This window comes from Pinus tabuliformis, chromosome 5_2, assembly GCF_031772625.1.
Source record: "Pinus tabuliformis cultivar Carrire ecotype Pingquan chromosome 5_2, CPIR1, whole genome shotgun sequence".
Taxonomy (NCBI): Eukaryota; Viridiplantae; Streptophyta; class Pinopsida; order Pinales; family Pinaceae; genus Pinus; species Pinus tabuliformis.
In genome coordinates this window covers 221668157-221694128 of record NC_142306.1, presented here as the reverse complement: position 1 = coordinate 221694128, position 25972 = coordinate 221668157, and the positions used below count along the sequence as shown (strand labels likewise).

General features: G+C 39.0%; 1 protein-coding gene across 1 annotated transcript; it reads right to left on the bottom strand.

Moving 5' to 3' along the window:
- Positions 1-7653: 7653 nt before the first annotated feature.
- On the bottom strand, positions 7654-8501 carry LOC149158343 (uncharacterized). Its single transcript, XM_089433953.1, has 3 exons — positions 8478-8501; positions 8333-8384; positions 7654-8249 (listed from the first exon to the last, which is right to left on the bottom strand). The coding sequence occupies exons 1-3, from the start codon at positions 8499-8501 to the stop codon at positions 7654-7656; spliced, it is 672 nt and encodes a 223-aa protein (XP_089290079.1).
- Between the last annotated feature and the right edge of the window lie 17471 nt (positions 8502-25972).

Here is a 25972-nt window from a genome sequence, read left to right as displayed (position 1 = left end):
AGGAAATACCAATTGGATCTTGTATTTTTCTACCTTCTAAGAAACCAAATTGTTCCTCTGTAATATGCTTTGACAATACCGGCTTCAACCTACTTGCAATCAATTTTGATATCATTTTGTACACTGAGTTGGAGCGAGATATGGGACGATAATCTGCAAAGGTTCTTGGTTGCACCATTTTGGGGATTAATTCTATGAAAGTCACATTTATGGCCCCCAATATGAACCCATGAATCCTAGATTCTTCAGCTACCGCCAACAAAGTTGGGATCATCAAATCAATGAAGTGAATAAAAAGGTAAACCCCCCACCCATCTGGGCCCAAACTTTTCTCCTTTGTACATTCCTTCAATATCTTCATCAATTTCTCCCTTGTGATTGGTTGTCCCAATCTATCATTATCCTCCAATGTGAACATGTTTGGAACTTCTTCGATGAAATTCATTTCTGACCAGAAAGATGTCTCATGTGCCAAGAATTGGCTTTTGAAATGTGTGATTATCGCTTGTTGAATAGATATCTGTGAACTAAATATGTTTCTGGCATCATCTCTTATCCTCCTTATGGAATTGATATGTTTCCTGGCTTTGAAATGTGCATGGAAAATTTTGGTATTTTTATCTCCAACTTTTACCCATGTTGCCCTGCTCTTCATGCGGATGTCTTCTTCCCATGAGTGGAGAATGTCCCTTATCTTACCCTCCAATTTGATGAGCTTGTGTTGGTATTCCTCTGAGAAGAATAATGGGCCCTAAGGATAATTGAAATAACATAGGAAAATGCCAATCTCCCTAATAGCTTTAGTTTCACCCTCTTTCATCCCCCTAATACATTCCTAAAAATCCCTTTTCAACTCTCTAAGGTTTCAGCATATGGATGTCATGTGATTCTCTAGAGGAAGAAATGACCTAGAAAAAACATTTCAAACCAGATCCCCAAATTCATCTAGTTTAAGCCATTTCAGGTTGAATTTGAAGGGATATTATTTCTTCTGTTCCCCTTCGTCCCATGTCAGCATAATGGGAAAGTGATCAGAAATAAATGTTGGAATAATATAAGATCATGTATTTTTCATATGATTAACCATAGTCTGATTAACCAAAAACATGTTCATTCTTTTTTAGATACTCTCCTCATTAGTTCTCCCATTCCTCCAAGTGGGGCCAAAAGGATCTGGCATCTGTAACACCCTCCTCCCACATCTACCCAAGCAATCGGCCAGCCAGGGTAAACATACGACAAGAGGCCACTATGATATTTTTCGACCTCCTAAGTCACCTTAAGGAAGTGGAACTGATGGAAAGACAACATTCATACATCAAATATCATCAATAGAACACTCAAAACACAAGTCAGCCACTCAGACAGTCCATCCCTCAGCCACACTATTGTTTTAGGCCTCTTGGGCCATATTCTTTCTCATGATATGGGCAAGGGGCGACCAATATCCTAAATTCTCTCTCACAGGCCTACCTACAAGTGACTCTAGACGAAAGTTATTAGTGCTACGCCAGCGACTCTGGGATTTGAGCCACTTTTTAAGGCCGAGAGCCTAGGTCACTGCCCAGAACTAAACCATCTCTTATGATCAGTAAATTAACATGGAAATGAAAGTAGTAAAGAAAATACTTGTTCAAGACCTTGACTGGATCCCTAATAGCCATGACAGGCATTTCATCAAACATATCATCGACATGTAATATACAAGTGTAAATAACATAGTTAAGGGGAGGGATCTCATACTTATTTGAGAATCTCTATGAACATTGTTTCCTCATGATATGTGTTGAATTATCATCTATTAGGTTATAGACACATTATCTATTCACATACAAGTAAAAACGTGTTGAAATCCATACATAACTGTTGTCATAAAATTTGCATATAACCAGCATAATAGGAACAAAAATACAATAAACATGACAATCACCAAATCCATAAATAAATCAGTACCTTTACACATGGAAATCAAGGGAAAGTATTTCTCATTAATGAATGCAATGAACCAACCAGATATGGGACTACCACGTTCCACCCGGCTATAGAATGGCTGAGCCAAATCTTACTTTAGTCATTCACCCCCATGTCATATTCCAAGCATCAATGTGGGATCTCATAGAACACATCAATCAAAACTCATCGAAGGCTTCTAGAGCCTATCAACCTCAACCCATCAAATAATGAGTCCACCTCACGGTCGGACATCACCAAAACCATCATCAGATTTGTCTCCATCCAAGCCTTCTAGGGCTTCCACAACATTTGTCGAACTAAGGCTTCCAGAACTAGTAACTCAACCGACAACTTATATAGGGCTTTTAGAGTGTTTTTCCAACCAAGCCTTCCAGGACTAGTAACTCAACCCACCAATGGCTTCCAGAGCATTTTCTCAACCAAGACTTCCAGGACTAGTAACTCAACGTAAGCTATTATAGGGCTTCTAGAGAATTTTTTCAACCAGGGCTTTCGGGACTAACAAAAACATGAGAATCAACCAAAACAAAACAATAAAAGTAAAACCCACAATCACCATTGCTATCTAGGAAATGTCAAGGCTAGGCAACTCACTGTCAATCCAGGCCATCCTCCATGCCAATGACAGATCACAACCAACAATCCACATGCATATGCCATGCATGTCAAAAATAGTGAAGAAATCATACATGAAAATTGGTACCTATAAGAATAACTGACGTGGCTTTTGATGTCGATGCCTTCTTGCACTTTCCTTCTCTTAATTTTCCTTCTTGCTCCAATAATCCAAGTATTCCACACCCTCCTAGAGTGCTCCAAGAAATAAGTATCCAAGAGTATGAGAGAGAGAATAATGAGAGCGAGCTCCAACACCTAACTGACAAAAGGTTACCAGTTGATCCTCATAAGCCTTTTTATGAATGAGGCCTCTATTTTCTTCATTTTCAATTATTTTCCTTCATTTTCCTCCTCACATGCAACGAGTGACCTTTCACCTCCTTTTTCTCCTAATTTATATTAGTTTCATAAATAAATGTACCAAAATAACTTTTAATGCCTTATCCATTGCCTTTTCCAATTTCCTTACCCATAAACAACCAAATGAACACCCCCTGGATGTCTCTCCTACTATTCAACTTGGAATAAGTGACCTAGTCATCTATGGTTATTGTTTTTAACTTTTATTACATGGAATTTTCACCAGGGTTGTTACCACATCACATTCAATAGGGAAAAATTATCCATCAAACCTCTAAAATAAGCATCCATACTATCAATCCTAGACTTTTGTCGCCAAATGTCTTCCCTCCCCATCAAAAAATTAATATCCCCTATGATGATCATAGAACTTAATCGAAGGATTCTAGATTGTGAAACTTGGTCCCAAAATAGTCTACACCCCAAATATGCAGCATATGAATTAACAATTCGGACCCTTTGACAGTTTCCCATCATGTGTATGTTCATGATAATCCCTGTACACAATAGAAATGTTTGCATCTCAATAATTTTTGGATCCCACATAACCCGCAGACCACCAGATAATCCAATAGCATCAGTTGCAACTACATGCCATGCAGGGCACATAGACAACATTTCCTCCCATGCCTTATCTCTGAAAACCACCATTTCATGGAAAAGGATTAGAGAAGGTTTATGAACCTGAACAATACCTTTCAGGGAACTTAATTTGGGGGTCGCTCGCAAACCGCGGATGTTAATGGAAACAATAATCATGGAGGAAGCACATGCATGATTAAATCCCCTCTAAGGACCTGGACTCAAAAGAAATAGAGACATTCCCAATTGTAAAATTAGAATCAATATCAAGCTAGCTATTGGGAGATCCAGCCTCATCAACATAACCCAATTCGATCTTGTTACAAGATGAAACCTTCTTATATTTAGGTGGTTTCTTCTTCCTATGTGTGACATTTTTATATGATTGGCCTCCAGAATCTAGAGAATTATGGGAAAATGATATTTTAATAGAAAAGGGATATAGATTCTTAGATGAGGACAAAATAGCATCCAATTCCTTGTCAGGGGAAAATGTACTAGGGGACGAGACCATATCAAAAGGCTGGAATGGAAATTTAGCTACATAGGATGACTTATTGAAAAGAGGGGATGAATCAACTACACGATGAGTTTGAAGGACATCAGCCTCAGGGCCAAAGTCATTTTTGCAGTCGGCAGAGGGATAGGGATAATGTGACGGAAATGGCATCACTGTTTCAAGGGATGACTTGCTAGAAATATTGGCAGACTCGGCTGTAGGCTAAGATAGGGGGTCGAATACCTCATGACCATTGTCAATTGGGCAACCTAAAGAGGGTAGTGGAACATTAGATGGATTTGGGACTATTAGATCAGACATACACCCCACAGTTGAAAGAGAGTTATATAACTCAGATTTACAATTATCTTACATCATATATTTGAGACATGGAACCGAATTACCTATGAAGTTCGGACTATCGGATGCCATATGAACAAAAGGTTTGACCTAGAGCTCAGACAACACCAACCCTCGCCTACAAGAGAAGCATAAATTCTTCTACTAAGTGAATCTATTTTGGCACATGGAAATTAGATGCCCGATGTCATGACAGTGAAGGCACTGATAGGGAACTCCCTAGTAGTCCATGTAGAGCTTAAAAGAATAACTACTCCATTGTATGTCTAGCTCAGTAATCAACCCTCTTCCCATCTCAGCCTTAATCAAAACCCATGCCATACATTTATCAAGTTTCTCGAAGCTACCTTCGTAACAATAATAGAAATTCCCAATACAATTCGTGATTTCCTTAATGGAAGACTCATTCCAAAGTTGCAGTGGAAGCCCAAGTAGTTCAGGCCACACCAGGTTCCTCCGATGAGTCTCGTTGAAGGAGTCAAAATTTTCCTTCCACTTTTGTAGGATGAGAAATCCCCTCCCCTTAACCCATGGAACCCTGAGTATCCTGTCTGCATCCTTAGATCACAAAAAGTGAAAACAAATCCACCCGTTGAATAATACGCTTAGTTTCTCCCTTTATTTGAGAACCAGGATCCACTGATCCTCCACCGATTTCTTTACCTTCTCCCCCATCATCTGTAAATGATTCCACCTTCCTACCAAAGCCTTGTGTTGCAACCTTTTAGTATTGTATGAAAAGAAACCCGCGCCCAGAACCAAGGGTGACTCTCCTCTAATCACACTAATAAGAATCCTCACAAGCTTATTTTTCACCCATGTAAAGATGAATTATTTAATAGCTTTCCCTTCTGAGCCATAGTGAGTTACTCTGTATCTACTATCAAATTATTCCCGCCATCAATTTTCCCCGGAGTCTGAAATTTTTTTGCTAAAGCCTCCTGTTCAACTTGCAACATGATATCTATCAGAGTTTGTGGAGACAGAGATGTGGAGCTTTGCATGACCTCCTGATTTCCATCATCCACCAACTGCTCGATCATATTCATGCCACCGGATCCAATTCAGAAAAATACAGACCACTTAACCTTCTAAAGTGGAAGGGCTACCGCGCTTTAGTCGATCATTGTTGGATTAAACCCATATCAAAACCTGATACCTTTGAAAAGTGTATTCATTTGTTTCATGGATTCTCTAATGTCCTTTCAAATCTGACAAAATAATTCAATCACTTCATTGGAAGGATAGGACTCATGAAGAATAACCAGTGGTTGAAAGTTGTTCCACTATAGTACAAACCACCATCAACCCTATATCAACTCTAGACCCCTTCCAATAAAAGCATGATGATGATTAGATTAGAATCCATATAGTAGGTAACTATAAATACCACCACCATAACTTTCTTCCAAAAGTTAGATGTGACAATCCAAAGAGGACCATCACTCATACCATTTTTGAAAATCCATACACTATACCAACTATATCATCAAATCCCAAGTCATAAAAGTGAGGATCCTAGTCAAAAACTACATTAAATTACATGCATTTGAATTGGTGCCCATACCCTAATATGATGTGAAAACACCCCTAACCATGGACCGAAGCCCCAGTCGATGAAATTAAGATGAAGCCGAATGAAGCACCCATGTGCAACACTCCTTTATGCTTCTACCTTACTAGAATGGATCAAAACATGCCATATTATAATGCAGGCTAGACATAACAGAGAAAATTTGAGGTGATGAAACTGTAGAAAATTACATATATCCACATTTAAGGATTGTTTATTATAAACCTAGAAGGCATTGAACACTTAGCTTATCAAAACAAGATATAGAATAGTCATTCACCAAACCAATAAGTACCTGATGTAGAAGAAAACTAGACTGAAACCAAGTGCAAGGGATGATACCTCGTAAGGATCAAACTTGCAATTCTTCTTCTCCAACAATTCCTTATTAAGCACCTTTTGAATCCGAAATCCATTGTAGGCGGTTGCCATATTTTTTAGCTAGTAATTGAGGATAACGTTAAGAGTATCTAGCCCATCCATTGGTTCTCGTAGTTTATTATTTACTTCTTTAAATGTGGTAATTTCATACTCAAGTGTAGAGGATAGCTCATATGTCTTTTGTTTCTTATTCTATTATGACTGCTATACATATTCTCTCATCTGAACATTTTCAACAACAAGCTGATGAACTACTTGTTGCATTCAGTCCAATCGATCCTTACTTTTGCTTAGGAAAGCTAGTTGTATTTTATCCATAACTAAACTTATGCAATTATTCTATACAACTTCCTCTTCTTTATTTTTTCATACCATGATAATCTCCTTCCTCATTCTCTTCCACCTGATAGAATTTTCTCTAGAGACAACATGAAATAGTTGAAATACCTAAATATCCAATACATATTTTGGATAATATCCTAGTTGACTCAATTTAAGTTATTGTGTTGAGGTAAAATGCCCCTTCAATTTCATTAATTTATAATTGTGTATTTTCTTATCTGTTCTTATGTTATCCTTCATGTTGGACACCTAATCCTAAAGGGTTAGCGTGGAAGTTGAATGGACAAAGCAGTCCAAGAGACCTTGGGATCTGAATCCCAAGAGTCACCTATTGTACTATAAATGTGTATCTTATGTTAATAAAAAATGTACTCACTGATTTATCTTTCTCATATCTGTCTTGTTATCCATGTGAGTTTAACATGGTATCAGAGCGGGCGATCTCCTGCCCTGCTCCATTGTGAGCCACCTGTTTTTGTGAGCAGTCCTGGCCCTCTGCCATATCCTTTTCAAGCGCTGCCTTATAACGCCTCTGCCCTGAGCACTGCACTGCTCTGTCCTGCGCTGCTCTGCCTCTGCCTGGGATATGCTAATAATTGAATATCGCTGCTCTGTCATGTCTATTGGCTGGCCCTATCTGTCAGTTTGAATAATTAAATTCTGTCTCTGCATCAGAAATGCCTGTCGACCTCTGCGCATTCCATTTTTACTACACCTCATTATTAAACGTTGGCCGTACGCACCCTTTTGGCCGGATTTCTCTTTGCTGGGTGAAATTTTCACTTGTTGGACCGTCATCTCATTGCCTGGAGGAATATGGCGCTATGTTGCATATGCGTTTCTTAAAAGAATGTTAACTGCTCCATTTTGAGCAAGTTACACAAGTGCGGAGTTGTTTGGCGCACACGTGAACAAGAACCTGCAAAGCCAGAATGAAGAAGCATTGGTGCATATAGGTAACGGCCTACGGATTCAAAAGCTGCACCATATACCCCAATGATACCCCAAGTTGTAGTGGTGTAACAGAATATGGATTAACACCTCGAGGCAACGGAACATTACAAATTTGGTCACAGAAATATTGATCCCCACTAGACGCTTCGTCTTTGTTTTTCCCATCCTCAAGTTTATGTAGATGCTCGAGTGGGAAAATCTTGCAAAGCTGTTTTACTGCAACAGACTGATTTTGCAGAATCTCTGCCTGGAGTGCTGTGAGAGCTGAGTTTTGGGCGCAAATTTTGTCTGAATGCAACTTCAACTCTTTCGCTTTTTTCTCCTTTAACATAGTACAGGCTTCACGTAGTTCCTTCATTTTGGTATTTAATTCATTTGTTTGGTCGACTACTTCAGATTTTGCTTGACAAAGTTGATGCTGCTTGAGACGAAGTGTTTCCTTTAGGTTAGTAATGTTTTGAGCATGGGTCAGTCTCCAGTGCTGCTGCTCGACAGATTCGCGGTTAGCTTTAAGCTTCTCCTCCAACTTTTTCTGTAACAAATCGCGATCACGTTTTGCGGCATTGAGAAGCTCATACTTGTCATTTAAATTGCGATCCACGCAAGCTGCACAAAGTAAAGGGGAATTTGCCTTCTCACAGTTTCCACAAAATTGGGTTTTTCATTGGGTATAGTGGCCGAATACGCACAAGATTGGTCCCTCCGGTTGTAACCATTATGCCCTATGAATGTCTCTTCCCACTGTGGGTTCATACATACCACTCCATATCACAGTGAATATTAAACTGTGATACCAAACCACCTCATACATCTCTCCATACCGCTCTCTCATACCTCTCTGTCCAACTTGCTCCGCATGACCTAAAACCTTGGTTAATGGATGTGTTTTTATATATAACTTGAATGTGAGGCAACACGACTTGCAGCATGTGCATTGGGGCACTAACGTAAGTGACTGTCTTACAAAGAAGCAAAGTTTCCGCTCACATTGACTGCGTCAGAAGGGAGAATCTGGAAGCTATAGAATCGAGTGGCAGCAAGACAATGTGAAGAACGATTTGCAAGAGTAGTTTTCTCTCTTCTCCAATCATCCAAGAAATTATATAGCTGCGACCGAAGTATCATGTCGCTCAAATGATTCAGAGATAACAGAGGAGGCCGATAAGAGCATTGATAGTGTCAAGACCGTGAAGCTCGAAGCTGCACAGCTTGCAACAGGTTACGGGTTCGATCTCATGCCCATGCTGTTCGACGAAAGATCAACTACAATTTACTTGTGTGATTTGCCTGTAACTGAGACCCCGAATTTGGAAAATTCGAGTCTGGATTTCGTCAGCAATGCAGTGTTCAGAGGCGCCTCAGATGATCAGAGCCTTCTAGAATTCGCAGAAGATATGGCCCCTGGGATTATATCAGAGCCTTTAAAATCCCAAGAGGGTTTGAACGACGAACTCCACTGAATTCCCGGGATCTTTCTTTGTGTTTGCTAACTGGAAATTCAAGACAAATTTATGACTGATATAATCCTTGCGCATTTTTTCAATTGCATTGATAGTGTGCATTTTTTTGTGGAAGAAATTGTTGAGAATTTGTAGTGTTCTTCTGAGGCTAAAAGCACAGATCTGGAAGCTCAAAACTATGGTTGTGCTTCAATACCATTGTTTGACATTTTAAAGTAGATTCGAAGTATATGTCTGCGGCCCTCCTTTGGTAAATATTTCTGCTAAAAACTCTAGACAAACTTGCAGGTCTGAGGCATTGGTCCTTCATTTCAGAAATATATTGTGGGTGATTAAGGTCAGAGACATCATTTGCCTCCCATTTCAGAGACACATTGACACAGGCTGAAGCAATTTTGTGGCCCAAATCTAAGGAGAAATCTTCGACCCTGTGGTTGGCATTTAATATTGGACAGTCTGTTGCATTTTTGAACTGAGAGCGGATGGGTTAAACTTTGGCTGCCATGAGAAGAGTTTTGCTGTTGACAGAGAAAACCTATTGATTTTGTAAATTTGAAGGGAAGGAAGAAGCTTTTGTTCTGCTTGGGCTAATTTTTAGAGAGAGATTCTAGATATATTTTTTCTGTTTAGTAAAGATATCAAGAAATGACTCAAATTACTGAAATATTAGAATTCTTAAAAACTCTCATACATTCCTCAGATCATGATACAGTGAGAATAAGCAAAGTTTCTCTAGTTGATATTAGAACCTGTTTGTATAATGTACAAGAAGATATTGAGTTTTTGCAGCTTGAGACAAAGCTACAGCAGGAAGAATTACAGCAGTGGAGTCATCATTCTGAACCTGTTTCTGTTCAGAACAATGAAACAGACTCCCATGAACAGCAAGTCAATAATGGTACAGTTCATTCAAATAAAGCAGCAGTTGTACATGCAGATGCAGAAATTCAGTCTGCACTTCCCAAGCCCATCATCAGACCTTGGGAACAGCTTGTCCACAACAAGCACAGAACTGGTCTTGGATATGACAAGGACTTGTCCTTTCATATTCCAGACTATGCCAAGCCCATTCAGTTTCAGAGTGCTGGATTCATTTATGACAGTTCACCTGCTCCTCATGACAGTTCAGCTTCAGCTGTTCCAGATTCTGCCCCTCTTCCACAGCAACAACAACAACAAAAACAACAGATCGTGAAATGCCAACACTGTGATCGAGTTGGACATATGAAAGATCACTGTTTTGATCTTCATCCATGTGAGCACTGTCATAAAACCATCCATTCTTCACACAGGTGCTTCAAAAACAAACGTCCTGCAAGAACAAAGATTCATCTTGGATGGATCGCTTCTTGGCAATGGGCATCAACAGCCAAGAAGATATTCCAAACACATGTCAGAACTTGTTCCAGAGTATTGAACAGTCTTGCAGTTGAGTTTTCTCCATCTTCTCACCTTGTATCTGACAGGGGGGGAAATGATGGCCATCTACAAGCTTCAAAGTCACATCAAGCGAGCCTGAGCCACAACCTGCCACACCAGTTTCAGAGTTGCAGCCAGAGACAAAGATGCCCGTGAACAGATTGAGAACACTTCCTCTAGCAGAAGACTCCAGCTTCTTGCCAGTTTTGGAAGAGTTCCAGAGTTGTTGGTCATCCTTAAACCATCACAGATTGAGAACACTTCCTCTAGCAGAAGACTCCAGCTTCTTGCCAGTTTTGGAAGAGTTGAGGAATTGCATTAAGCATTCCAGAGTTGTTGGTTATCCTTAAACCATCACAGGTTGAGACTTCCCTTTTCAGGTTGAAGTTTTACCTTTTATGCGGGGTGAGACCTCCCTTTTATGGTTGAAGGTTTCCCTCTTTAAAACAATAGGATCACTTCCTCTAGCAGAAAACTTCAGTTTCTTGCCTGTCTTGGAAGAGTTCCGGGAACTGCACTAAGCATTCCAGTGTTGGTGGTCATCCTTAAACCACCGCCCTTTTTTACCAACATTTCATAGAGCACATTCAGCCTAGTGCTGCCATGCATTTTTTGCACATTTTGTATTACAGCTCTCTTCTTGGACTCATACATAACCCTTCGGATTAAGGGGGGGAATGTTGGACACCTAATCCTAAAGGGTTAGCGTGGAAGTTGAATGGACAAAGCAGTCCAAGAGACCTTGGGATCTGAATCCCAAGAGTCACCTATTGTACTATAAATGTGTATCTTATGTTAATAAAAAATGTACTCACTGATTTATCTTTCTCATATCTGTCTTGTTATCCATGTGAGTTTAACACTTCAAGTGGACTTGTTAGGATGTTCTGACAGCTACGAAACGTTATTCGATTAACCTTTTGCGACTATTGTTGTTGTTTCCATCATTGTTATTCATGAGATAGGTTCTTTATTGCATCTGAATCACGTAGTTCTTCTTTATTTATTGAATATTTTCTACATTGAATGAATTGGTATGTTCCAATGAAACATCCTAGGTTTGAATCCCCCTATCCATGATTGCACTATTTTTTCTATTTTTTTATTCTATTCTTATTCCTTCAATTAGTGGGGAGTTAGCTTTCAAGTTGACTAATGCATGCCATTGTCTCATCCTTTGTTTCTCTATTTTACTTTATCACCCTTTAGTAATTTTTATTTGGGATGCTCATATCATCTTTAGTGATCAACCCATACCTTACTCCTATTGAGTTTTTCACTCTACTTTTTCATGTTCTCCCAACATCTTCTACATGGAAATCTCATTAAAAATTCCCTTACTTTCCCAACCACTTCTAAAATTTGAGACTTGTTAGATGAGACCATGAAATCCATTTTCTTAGTTTCCATTGGGTTGAATTACCCTTCATAGCTAATTTTTCTAACTCTTTTTTAGTTATTTCTTACAATTTTTTCTAAATCTTGGGCTCCTCTAAGATGATACCTTCTGGTACTTCTATCTAGTTTATTCAAAAAATTTGTGCTGGGTAAATGGTTAGATATCTTGACTTACCTGTTAGCTTCTTTTTATTTCATCTCACTTAAACTCAAAATTCCAATTTGAAACATACATTATTCAATTCTAACTCCCTTTCATCTTCCCAATAACCATTATTTATGGGGTTTCTTCTTCCTATGTGTGACATTTTTGTATGACTGGCCTCGAGAATCTAGAGAATTATAGAAAAATGATCTTTTAATAGAAAGGGGATCTGGATTCTCATATGAGTACAAAATAGCCTCCAATTCCCTGTCAGGGGCAAATGTACTAGGGGACGAGACCATATCCAAAGCCTGGAATGGTAAACCAACTACATAGGATGATTTAATGGAAAGAGTGGAGGACTCAACTACATGATTAATTTGAGGTACAAGAGCCTCTCGACCAAATTCATTCGTGAATTCCATAGAGGGATGGGGATAATGTGACGAAAATGGCATCACCGCTTCAAAGGATGACTTGCCCGAAATATTGGTGGACTTAGCTACAGGCTAAGATAGGGGGTGGAATGCCACACAACCATAGTCAATTGGGCAACCTGAAGAGGGTAGTGGACCCTCATATGGATTCAGGACTATTACATCAGATAGACAATGCATAGTTGTAACAGAGTTATATAACCCATATTTACAATTATCTTAAATCATATGTTTGAGATAGGGAACCAAATTACCTATCAAGTTCAAATTTTCGGATGCCATATGAACAGAAGGTTTGACTTGGAGCTCAGACAATAGCAACCCTCACCTGTAACAGAAGAAAAAATCCTTCTGTTGGGTGAATCTATTTTGGCACATGGAAATTAGATGCCCTATGTCATGACAATGAAGGCACTAATAAGGCACTCCATAGTAGTCCATGTAGAGCTTAAACGAATAACTACCCCACTATATGTCTAGCTTGGAAATCAACCCTCTTCCCATCTAAACCTCAATCAGAACCCATGTCATATGTTTATCAAGTTTCTTGAAGCTACCTTCATACCAATAATAGAAATTCCCAATACGATTCGTGATTTCCTTGATGAAAGACTCATTCCAAAGTTCCAATGGAAGCCTAACCAGTTCAGCCCAAACTAGGTTCCTCTGAGGGTTCTCATTGAAGGGGTCAAAACTTGCCTTCCACTTTTGTAGGATGAGAAACCCCCTCCCCTTAACCCATGGAACCCTGAGTATCATGTCTGCATCCTGAGGTCACAAAAAGTGAAAACAAATCCACCCGTTGAATAATACGCTCACTTTCAGCATGTATTTTAGAACCAGGATCCACCATTCCTCCACCCATTTCTTTACCTACTTTCCCATCATCTGTAAATGATTCCACCTTCCTCCAAAAGCCTTGTGTCACAACCTTTCTATATTGTCTAAAAAAGGAGCCTGCACTCAGAACCAAAGGTGACTCTCCTCTAATCGCACTAATAGTGATCCGAATGAAAAATGGCATCAACCCATGGTACTCATCCACCCATATTATTCATCGACCCATGGAATTTACACATGGTATTGTAAATGGCATCCGCTCGTGGTATTGTAAAATCCACCCATGGTACTCATCCACCCGTATTATTCATCGACCCATGGAATTTACCCATGGTATTGTAAATGGCATCCGCCCGTGGTATTGTAAAATCCACCCATGGTATTCATTCACCCATGGAATTGACCCGTGGTATTGTAATTGAAAAATACTATAAGTAACAAGTCACATTTTGTAAAAGGAGGGATGGTCCGCCACAATGTAGCCTTTACAGTTCAGAGGCATGTAGCCACACATCTCTTCTCAGAGATAAGCTACCATCGCCCTAGCTAGTTTATTTCCATTTCTGGTTGTAAGCATATTTCAGTATTTTCCATTAATGAAAAATACTAAAATATGCTTACAACCAGAAATGGAAATAAACCAGCTAGGGCGATGGTAGCTTATCTCTGAGAAGAGATGTGTGGCTACATGCCTCTGAACTGTAAAGGCTACATTGTGGCGGACCATCCCTCCTTTTACAAAATGTGACTTGTTACTTATAGTATTTTTTAGTTACAATACCACGGGTCAATTCCATGGGTGAATGAATACCATGGGTGGATTTTACAATACCACGAGCGGATGCCATTTAAAATACCATGGGTAAATTCCATGGGTCGATTAATAATATGGGTGGATGAGTACCATGGGTGGATTTTACAATACCACGGGCGGATGCCATTTACAATACCATGGGTAAATTCCATGGGTCGATGAATAATATGGGTGGATGAGTACCATGGGTTGATGCCAGTTTTCATTTGGATCAAATAGGAATCCTCATAGGCTTATTTTTCTGTCCCCATAAAGCTGAATTAGTTAATAGTTTCCCTTTTGATCCATAGACAGTTGATCTGTAACTACTATTAGATTCTTCCTGCTATCAATTTTCCCTGGAGCTTGCAAAAATTTTGCTAAAGCCTCATGTTCGACTTGCAACATGATCTCTATTAGAGTTTGTGTAGATGGAGATGTGGAGCCCTGCATGACCTCTTGATTTCCATCATCCATCAACAAATCCATCGTATTCATGCCACCTAGATCCCAGCCCAAAAAATACAGATCCCTTAACCTTCTAAAGTGTAAGGGCTATCGCGCTTTAGTTGATCATTGTTGGATTAAACCCATATCAAATCCCGATATCTTTGAAAATTGTATTCATTTATTTCATGGATTCCCTACTGTCCTTTCAAATATGACAAAAGAATTCAATCACTTCATAGGAAGGATAGACCCCAATTAGAATAACCAAAGGTTGAAATTTGTTCCACTATACTACATGTTAGAGCCTAGATCCACCTCAGGCTGAAGGGAGGCAATCCTAGGATAACCACAAACCACGCTTAACTTGGTAGCTAACCCTACCAAGTGGGGAGAGGGCTCTCTCCTTCTCAATCTCAGTTGGGATGACTTAAATTAATATCGGTTTTAGGCTAGGTATTGTATCTCTAGGGTTTTTGGTTGATTTTGATGAGTTGGTTGCTGGATCAAATGGAGCAGGGAGCTTTGGGTCCGGGAAATCAAATCAGAATTGTAGGGTGTTCTGTGGGGTGAGATAGATAAGTGTCTATGCACTAGAAATCAAGTGAGATGGTTGATTTAAGACTAGTGAGGGGCTAAGAAGGGCATGCACAGGTCATGAATCCTCTTCAAACAGCTGAAAACATCAAAAGACTGAATGTATTCCCAAGGCGGAGCATTGTTATCAATGTATTCTACCTATCGATCTTGATTGATTTAGTTAAGAAGAATGAAATAGATTTTGTCACATGTAACACATGAGAAAAACTAATGACAAAATGAGAAACAATGCCAAGGCACATTACCACAACAATCCCACAAAAATAGTTGCAAACCCTAGTTTATTTCCTTGCCAAACTGTTGTAGTAATGTACAATGAAGCTCAAAGCATCCACAAGAGTCCAACCTTTACAAATGACTAAGAAAGTACATAATATAGGCACAAAAACACCTATGCTAGTCCCTAGGGGTCGAATCCATGAAGAGAGGAGTGGTTTCAACTAATTCCAAACAAGGAGCGGGAATATAGGCAGTGGAACAGCGTGCCACTAAAACCATGGAAACTGATTCATTCCTTCCCAACCACCTCAAAATGATGAATTTACCTCTAAGATTCATTTTTAAATTATATTTACATCCCATAGCATCAACTACATTCATAGATTTACCTAAAAAGAGCCCAAAATTTAAATTACAAAAAATTTAGGCGAAATTTTGATTTTGGAGCCAAACTGGCAATTTCCATCCAATGCAGAGCACCCCTAATTCAATGCACAATGCTTTTTCCAAACCCCTTTTGGGGACCTTCCTGATGTCCAAATTAGGTGCAGGATACCTCATTAGAAAGCCTGTCGAGTCTAATTTCTAGAACATCTTGAATGTTTCAATTTGAAGCTCATTTGCCTTGTCAAAAGTCAAATCTCCCAAGACTAGTCAAAATGTGAAAAATGAGGCTGCCTAAATGCAGAGTGTTGTTGCAGTCAACTTTTGAAGGCCTTTCTCAACTCCAAATTGAGGTCATGATAGCTCATTAGAAATCTCTTTGTGTCTAGCTATCATTTTACTCATCAATAAAGTCATTTGGCTAACCAGGCTAGGAGAAATCTTTGCCTTCCCAAGGCCACTCTAGAGGTGCAGAAACCCTACTAAGGAAACTTTATTGTTGACATTTATCTAAAACCATGACACCTGTGTAAAACGTGAAGGAGATTTTTCTTCCTTGGATTGTTATGGACAAAAACCTCTCTCATTTTTGTCAAATTCATCCTCTATATCCAAGAAACAACATTTGAGTAAAACCTATCCCGATGTGTCGAACAAGGGATTTGTAGAAATGAAGGGAAATGAAGGGGATAAGGGGCTTCTAAATTCCTGAGAAAATTTTGGGAAGTAGGGAGGGATGTTAGGAAGTAGCGAAGAGCAGAATTTCAAATATTTAGTGAGGGGAAGGGGTCCAAAAGTGAAAAACACAGGCCTAGCCTAGAAAATTGTCAAATTGTAGCAAGAAGCTACGGTTTGTCAGAAAATGATGAATTTGAAGGATATAAGTGATGGGAAGTGCTTAAGAAGGTACATTAAGGATATGGGAAGGTGTATGAGCATCAAGATAAAATTTTTGTTAATGATTTGACCATCCAAGAGAACTTACCTTCAAAACCCTATGAGAGGGAAATGAGCCTTACCTTGGTACAACTGAAGCACGAAAAAGGTGTAAAATGAACCATTGGAACCTGAAATGATGATTAAAACTTTTTGAATGATGGTACACTCGGTCGAATTGTGATATGGACCGAAACTTGAAAAACTTTGAAATGAGTGAAAACAAATCCTAGACCTAATACCTAGTGACCAAATTTTACTTGAAGACTCACTGAAATGACAAAATTTGACCTTGACACCTTAAAATCACTTTGTAACAGCATTTTTGATTGCTGGTGGAAGGCATCCAATATTGACACTAACATTGGCTCCAATGGGGATGGTAGCTCCTTGGAGGTGCCAAGAACACCGTAGAACTAGTAGCCTTATCCATTGGGCATGGAGTAAAAAATTCAAGCTGAAATTCCATGATTGAATACTGATGACCCAAAGACACAAACTGACTTGAAACTAACTCAATACTAAAACACAACTAACGAACAGGAAAATATGCTCAAAATGGAGCTTATTGAATAAAACCTAGTCTAATTGTTCCATTCATCAACTGATCAAGTGAAATCAAACAACCAATGCAACCAAGTTAGCATTCTAGCTGTTGTTTGAATTCTTCGCAAGTGCTTTCTTATGTCAACAAGAGAGAACTATTGAAAAGACACTTCCATGAAAACTTGTAAACATATCCATTGAATAATATGGATTCTCTATCTGACTCCAAAAACACTGCATAGGGATCTTGAAATTCATATGCACTGGGACTTAGCTCATCCAATGGATTACTTTGCTTCTCCTCATACCATGAATGCAAACTTTCATCTGAGCTTTGTGAAGAGACTCCTGCTAAAACTGACAATGAAACTAGCTTTCAGATCAAGTTTGTATCAATACTTGTTTCAATCTCACAGTTAGCTAGTGGAGAAGGACTTTGACTGTAACACATCAGCTATTGGATCGTGAAAGATTTGAAAAGATAGTTGCAACCCATTTTCTATTGGTTCTAATGAGATTACATGATTTTCTATAGGTTTCTCATCCTTCTTTGAAGATATATTATGCAAATTTCTCTTCGAAAACTGAAATGATTCAAAATAGAAAGGTACGGAATCATCTTGCATCATTTGATCATATGTTCTAGCTTCCAAGTCTTCATCTACAAATTGACAATCAATGCCATTCGGTGGCTCCAAATCTCAATATGAGAAGTCTTGAACAAGGATTTCATTTCCCTCAAGATGATCCAGATCAAAACTTGCCGACAGTTGATTTCTAATTGCATGAAAGTTGTCTCTGACGAACTAAACAAAGTAAAACAAAAAGGGAAAGATCATTCACTTACTTCAAATTTTGATGTAATTTCCTCCTCACTTCCATAGCTGATATGCAATGGTTGATCATTGTATTTGAGCTGTTAAAAATGAACTTCCTCCTTCCATAAACTAGCTGTTGATTTATCTACAAAACTAGCTTCTATTTAGAGGACATCATCATCAACATATTGATCAAACTAAGGCAAATCATCAGTATAAAACACATCATCAAGCATACATGTCATATCAATAGATCTCTCTTCTCCAAGATGATCTATAAAACTATCATTATCTGATCTATGACAACTGGGATAAGAAAGAAAATGTTTTGGAGCAACCATTTGTTCTTCTTCAATCAGCGAGCCATGGTCTTGAACATTATACTCTTTCCTTGTGGTGATCTTTCGCATCGTCTCTTCCACTGCACTTACCAAAATGTCAAACTTTACATCTAAAGATGTTGATTCCTCTAGATCTATGTTCTTCCTCTCTTCTTCCTTCAAATTTTTTCTTCTCATCAACAGATTAACCTCTACATCTACTGTATTATTTTGCATCTCTTCACATGTTGCAAGGTTCCTTTCTCTCAGCTGAAACTCCATTTGCAGCTCAAAAGGCATCCGAGTAGTGTAAGAGATCAGATCTAGGAGGAGGTCTTATATTAACATGCATCGAATAATAAACTTGGTTAAATCAGGCAGAAAATTGTTGTATTTTCTCCCCTGGCAATGTTTTCAACTGGTTATACTCTTCTATAATCAGGAAAGGGTTTTGTAGGACCACCCACTTGTCGAGGAAAACTTTGACAAGCTGCTGGAAATCTGAGATGCTCACATCAGGCAAGGTTTTGAACCAACTCTCGACTTTGCCTTGCAAAGAAAGAGAAAACAGCCTAATACTGACATCCTCTTGATCAACTTCAAAAAGGTCAAGAAAAGACTCAAAATTTAGTACATGTCTCTCAGTAGTGATGCCGTAACAGTCACCATCAAATCTTGATAGATATAGGTCATGAATTTTAGGGAAAACATGGGATATGTTAGATTCGGTCTTTACATCCCTCTGTCAGAGATCATTTCTCTTATTGCATTTCATTTTTAGGTGTCTCATACAATTCATTCATCTGCATTCCATTAGGGGCATGCCATAAATTTGACGGAAGGGCATTGTCACTCATTCCCCTCATGTCTTGTATCTGCTGGCTCAGGTCTGATCATCAAAGTTCATCAAATTAATTTTACAGTCATTAAGCATGGTCTCTTGGTCAGCAAAGGGTTATTTTATTCATTAGCTCTAGGGTTTAGTGAATTCAGTATTCAAAGTGTCCAATAATGCCAGCAGGCCAGAGGGAGGTGCTAAACAAGTTTTTTATTTCAAAAATTTCATCGTCATATTGTTGGACTATGACTTTTCTTCAAAACTTTGTTTTGAAGAAAATTTGACATTTCGTCTTTTGTAATAAATTGCCATGTAAGTTTCAAAATTTTCATTTCTTGGATATTTCAGATGCAGCCTTAGTCATCCTTTGCCGAAACTCAATGGCATCATCCCTACAAAAAATTGACAAAAGTTTCATCATTTCAGCCAAAAATCAAAGAGGAAACAAAAAGAACAGAGTTGTATTAAAATGAAAAAAGTGCCAAAGCTAAAACCTAAGAAAGTGGGTTTTTGAGAAACAAAAATCAAACCCATCACCATATAAGATATTTTCATTGTTTCAAACACCCATTGGTATGCCAAGAGGTCAATTGAAGTCCACATAAGTTTTGGAGAAGCGAAATTTGTGTTGAAAGTTGGGACTGTGCGTTGGAATGTTGTGTGGCGCATTGGGAGGCAGTCGTGGCGCACCAGGAAGTCGCGGTGCATACAGCCTGCGCGGCGCAATGGGTTGTGCGTGCGGTGCACAAGGCTGACAAGTGAAATTTCATCGCTGCTCCCGAATTTGTGCTTATCAACACAATCTTTTATGATCCAAATAAGTGTGTGATCCTTTGGCATTGCTATTAAATGGTGTTTGTTGTGATTTGGAGAAAAGAATATAAGGTTTGAATGGTGAACATATAAATCCTATATTTGTATCAAAATCTGCTCCTTTGGGTTTTGAGATTGGTGTTTTCAAATTGTAATTTTGGTGCCAAGTCTCCTTTCCCACCTTTGATCCTTTCCCTTTCATAATTCTATCATTATAGTCAATCCCTATGCCCTAACCTCCCAAACTACTCATATCCCTATTTCCCATTTTCCCTATCCTATATCCTACTGTTCCCTATCATTTTCCCTCTCCCATATCATTTGTAGAAAATTTCTGAACCCCACATCCCTAAACACAGTCAAGTGACTGTTAGCACATTTCAAATTTCACTTGACAAACTCCACCATCCACTATACCCACTGTCCCTATTTATCATAGTCCTTCATTTCCTGTGGCACATTTGGCATTAAAAACAAAACAACTATTTCTCATTTTCAAACCAATCAAAGATACTTGATATACACCCTTGCAGCACCATGACAGACACTAATTCATCATATGAAGAAGATAGTGATTCTACCACAGAGATTCATGCACGAAAGGCCTCGTAAGGGTGGTAGACATGTTAGAGAAGAGCCCACTTCTTTGACTAAACTACAAGCCTGCCCACTAGCCATGACATGTTTCCAACAACAGTCATGCTTTCAATATTATGAAATGATTGCTCAGATTCAGCATCATCAGGAGTTGGATCGGTTATTTGTTTTGGATTTGCATGATGGTTAGGTAACTCTTGTTGGTGTAAATTTCACCTTGACACTGGAGACCATTTCTCAAGCAACAGGAATACCAAATGTAGGTGAGGAGTGGAACAAAATAATGCAGGTGGAAAGAGTACATTATGAACCATATATCAGGCCTAGCTATGTGAGACAGCTCAGTAGGGTGTTCCCTTTCCGGTTTTGAAAGAATCCTATGCGCCATTGATGAGACTCATTATCAGATACTTTAGTTGTGAGGGCCGCTTCTCACGCCTCTATGCATATCATATCAAATTATTGATGCATTTCACGAGAGTAAAGATGATTAACATTCCATATTTCATGTGCCAAAACATCGAGAGGATGACTATCTTATGCAGAAGAAGACTCCTGAACAATAGTACAACAACATTTATCACTATGCGCTCATCAAGATCATTGTTGTGCATCAGCTTGGTTTGCAGGGTATCACATGGGAAGACTTCATTTCTCGTGAGTTCTTCACAGCTTCAGCAGCTCATCAGGAGGTTGTCCATGATACAGGTGAACCTTCACATCAACATGGAGGTCAGGAGGCAGAGACTACTAGTGTGCCAACATATGTCACCTATCAGAGAGGCATGAGAGGATTGTTTGTAGCAGCCCGACGAGTACTATCTCCACCTGGGATGGAAGGGGTCTCGTTGCTGTCATCAATAGAATAGGTGCAGGTACAGGACAAAGGCGAGAAGCCTATGTAGCATGAGGGCCCTTTAGGAGGCCAAGACTGATTTCATCCTCATTGATGATGATGTGGGCTCTCCTACCTCAAAGCTGAGGGAGATTATTTAGGAGCAGAAAGCTGAGATAGATGCCTTGACCGACAGGTTGTAGAGAGATCAATGGGTCATAAACTGTTTGGAGTAGCGAAACAAACAGTTGGAGGATCAGGATACAGTCGTGGAGTTACAAAACATCCGTGAAGACCGGCAAGCGGCCTAAAGGAGGAGGATAGAGTTCACTACATTGGAGCAGGAGATTGAGGCTGATCATGAGACTTGGCTCAAGAGGGTCAACATTCATCTTGAGAAGCTATTGGCAAAGTAAAACAAGGACAAGGACATGCTCAGGCACATGAAAAATCATTATTGGGCAAGAACTCATGTTTGCAAAGCGAGGATCAAAATCCTGAAGGCAAGACTAAGGAGGGCATTAAAACGACACAAAAGGCATGATAGGCTCCAAATATTTGCCAAATCTTCTTTGGCTGCGCATGACACTTGATCATGGACCTTCAGTCCAAATTTCAGCAAATTTGGAGAAACTTTTGTCAATTTTGAATTTTTGGCTTCAAAACAGATTTTCCTGCCCAACGTGTAGCGCCACTTGGCGCGCGCTTATAATTGGGAGGTCCTCTAGAAGAAACATTGTATTTCTAGATTTTTCATCAAAATTTATGCATGCTCATGGATTTCCTAAGGATTTCATCAAGTTATGGGTTGCCTAAAGGGTCAAAAACACCCTAAAAATGACCTTTCTGCCACCTTTTGCACCCACAGGAAGTAGTCTTGGGAGATTTATGTTTTGGAGGGGCAAATGACATCCAAATCTAGAAATTCCACTTGTGTTGGAAAGTAGACAGGTAGGGCTCTCCAACGAGCTATCTTGGGCTCAATTAGGACTTCGGTAAGTACCTCAAAATTAGCTCCAAAGTTGTTGTATGCATACATATTTTGGGCGCGGCGCATAGAGAATTTTGGCCTATTTTTCACTCAACAGCTCAGAATTTCGCCCAGTTTTGACCAGTTTTACTTTTTTATGTAACTCTTGATCTACCTTGATGTAATTTCATGAACATGATGTAATTTTGGCACATATTTACTTGTTTTAGTAGATTCATTCACTAAAAAGTGAAAAACAACTGAATGAATCAGTTTCCTAACATATAGAGGCAAGTTGTTTCATTGCCTATTTTTTAGTTCCTTGTTTAGATATGGTTGAAATAGCTCCTAGAATGATGACCTCGACCCTAGAGGCATGGGAATGAGTTACGCCTGCCTATATCATGTAATTTCTCAGTCATTTTCAGGGTTGGACACTTGGGATTGCTTGGCAGTTCATTGTACATTCATTTTCAGCATTTTTGGCAAAGGAAAGACCAGGGTTTTGCAGTGCTTGTTGGGATCCTTGTGGCTCTGTGTTTTGATGGTGTTTTTCTTCATGTAATTGTAAGTTCATTGATGATTTATGTATGCCATTTCCCTTCTCTTTGCTTCTGAAATTAAATAAATTGAGTGACAAAGGTAGAATTCATGTGTTTGTTGTGCTCTACCTTAAACCTTGTTTAGTTTTTCATGTTTTTCATCTGTTTGGAGAGGATTCTTGCAGCCTCTTGCCCTCTTCAACTCCTCAGTAGTCTTTTCTATCCATTCATTTAATCCAAAGCATCAAAACTACTTCCCACCTTGCCCCAACCGGAACTCTGCAAAAATTTGGCCTCATCCCCGGACCCAAAATTGCCTTTCCCTTGATACCAACAAAACCCCCAAAAAATCAAATAAAATCCTTGCACTTCATACCTAGCCTAACATTAGAAGATATTTCAGTCATCTCAATCCCTATAGATCATCATTTGTTGAGATTGACCAAGAGAGAGCCCTCTCCTGTCCTCGTAGGGCTAGCCTCAAGGCTGAGCGTGGTTTGATGTTGGTCTCGAATCTTGCCTTTTCAACCCGAGGTAAATATAGGCTCTAATAGGATATAGGAGCTAAAATCAAAGGCTTGTATTGATCTGGAATTTTACAAGGTATAGCAGTATATAAAAAAAGTTGTAGAATCAGTCTTGGTCTCGTGAGGCTCATCAGTTTGAAGACGATCATCATAAGATTCAGAAGAAGGTTCTTGATCAAGATAAAAGGCACACGAACATTTTGTATTCACAATCTTCAAAGGGAAAGAATCAAATTTAGGTCTAGGATCTTCTCTCAAATATAGTATACTTCGTAAAGCCTTCTTGACATTCTCGAGAAAAGAGAAGAAATATTTTATCACAAAGAACATAATGTCTTGGATGAAATTCCAACTTGAATACCTGACCTTTCCATATTGTCCTTTCATGTTTCTACTGGTCAGGTTCAACCTCCATTGGAGTCCTTGGATCTGATCTCGAAATTGATTTGGAGTTGCCAGGTGAACGATTTCAGCCTTCCGATTTCTGATCGTTGTCCACTATCAACAATCAGATCTGAACTTGATACAATTTGTTGAGGAACATAATGCTACATTCCCCCGTATGGTTGCCACTATGTTAGAGCCTGGATCCACCTTAGTCTAGGTATAATAGATCTAGGGTTTTTGGTTGATTTTGATGAGTTAGTTGCTGGATCAAATGGACAAAGTAGCTTTGGGTCCGGGAAATCAAATCAGAATTGCAAGGTGTTCTGAGGGACGAGATAGATAAGTGTTTATGCACTAGTAATCGAGTGATATGGTTCATTTAAGGCTCGTGAGGGGCTGAGGAGGGCATGCAAAGGTCATAAATCCTCTTCAAACAGCTGAAATCATCAAAAAAATAAATGTATTCCCAAGGCAGAGCACTGTTATTAATGTATTTTAGAGTTCAACCTTTAAAAATTATTAAGAAAGTACATAATGTAGGCACAAAACCACCTTTTCTAGCCATCAGGGGTCGAATCCATGAAGAGAGTAGTGGTTTGGTTTCAAATAATTCTAAACAAGGAGCAGGAATATAGGCAGTGGAACAACCTGCCTCTAAAATTATGTAAACTGATTCATTCCTCTCCAACCATCTCAAAATGACGAATTTACCTCTAAGAGTCATTTTGAAATTATATTTGCATCCATAGCATCAATTAAGTTCCTATATTTACCTAAAAATATCCCAAAATTCAAATTACAAAAAATCTAGGCGAAATTTTGATTTTGGAACCAAACTGGCAATTTCCATCCAATGCACAGCGCCCGTGATCTAATGCATAGTGGTTTTTACAAACCAGCTTTGGGGACCTTTAGGATGTCCAAAATGAGTGCAGGATAGCTCGTTGGAAAGCTTGTCAAATCTACTTTCTAGATCATCTTGAATGTGTCAATTCGGAGTTTATTTTTCCTATCAAAGGTCAAATCTCCCAAAACTGGTCAAAATGTGAAAAATGAGAGTGCCTAAATGTAGAGTGTTGTTGCAGTCAACTTTTGAAGGTCTTTATCAACTCCAAATTGAGCTCATGATAGCTCACTAGAGATATCTTTGTGTCTAGCTATCATTTGACTTATCAAGAAAGTCATTTGGCTAACCAGGCTAGGAGAAATCTTGATTTTCCCAAGACCACTCCAGAGGTACAACAACCCTCCTCAGGCAACTTTATTTTTGACATTTCTCTAAAACCATGACACCTGCGTAAAACGTGAAGGAGTTTCTTCTTACTTGGCCTATTATGGACAAAAACCTGTCTCACTTTTGTCAAATTCATCTTCTATTTCTCAGAAACATCATTTGAGTAAAACCTATCCTGATGTGTGGAACAAGGGATTTGTAGAAATGAAGGGAAATGAAGGGGATAAGGGGCTTCTAAACTCTTGAGAAAAATTTTGGAATTAGGGAGGGATTTTAGGAAGCAGGGGAAAGTGGAATTTCAAATATTGAGTTAGGGGAAGGGGTCCTAAAGGGCAAACCACAAGCCTAGCCTAGAAAATTGTCAAATTGTAGCAAGAAGCTAGGGTTTGTGGGAAAATGATGAATTTGAAGGCTATAAGAGATGGAGACTACTTAAGAAGGTACATTAAGGATAGGGGAAGGTGTATGAGCATCAGGATACAAGTTTTGTTGATGATTTGACCATACAAGAGAAATTACCTTCAAAACCCTAGGAGAGGGAAATGAGCCTTACCTAGGTACAACTGAAGCACGAACAAGGTGTAAAATGACCCATTGGAACCTGAAATGATGATGAAAACTTTTTGAATGATGGTACACTCACCCGAATGGTGATATGGACCGAAACTTGGAAAACTTTGAAATGAGTGAAAACAAATCCTAGACCTAATACCTAGTGACCAAATTTTACTTGAAGACTCACTGAAATGACAAAATTTGACCTTGACACCTTAAAATCACTTTGTAAGAGCATGTTTGGTTGCTAGTGGAAGGCTCCAAAGATT

Bases quoted from the DNA above. Each gene is read 5' to 3' on its own strand.
- LOC149158343 (XM_089433953.1), bottom strand. From the start codon at position 8,501: ATGCGGAGCAAGTTGGACAGAGAG. The intron at 8,385-8,477 runs GTATGAGAGAGC...ATGAACCCACAG, and splicing joins GGAGCAAGTTGGACAGAGAG to TGGGAAGAGACATTCATAGG. The intron at 8,250-8,332 runs GTGCGTATTCGG...TACTTTGTGCAG, and splicing joins CAACCGGAGGGACCAATCTT to CTTGCGTGGATCGCAATTTA.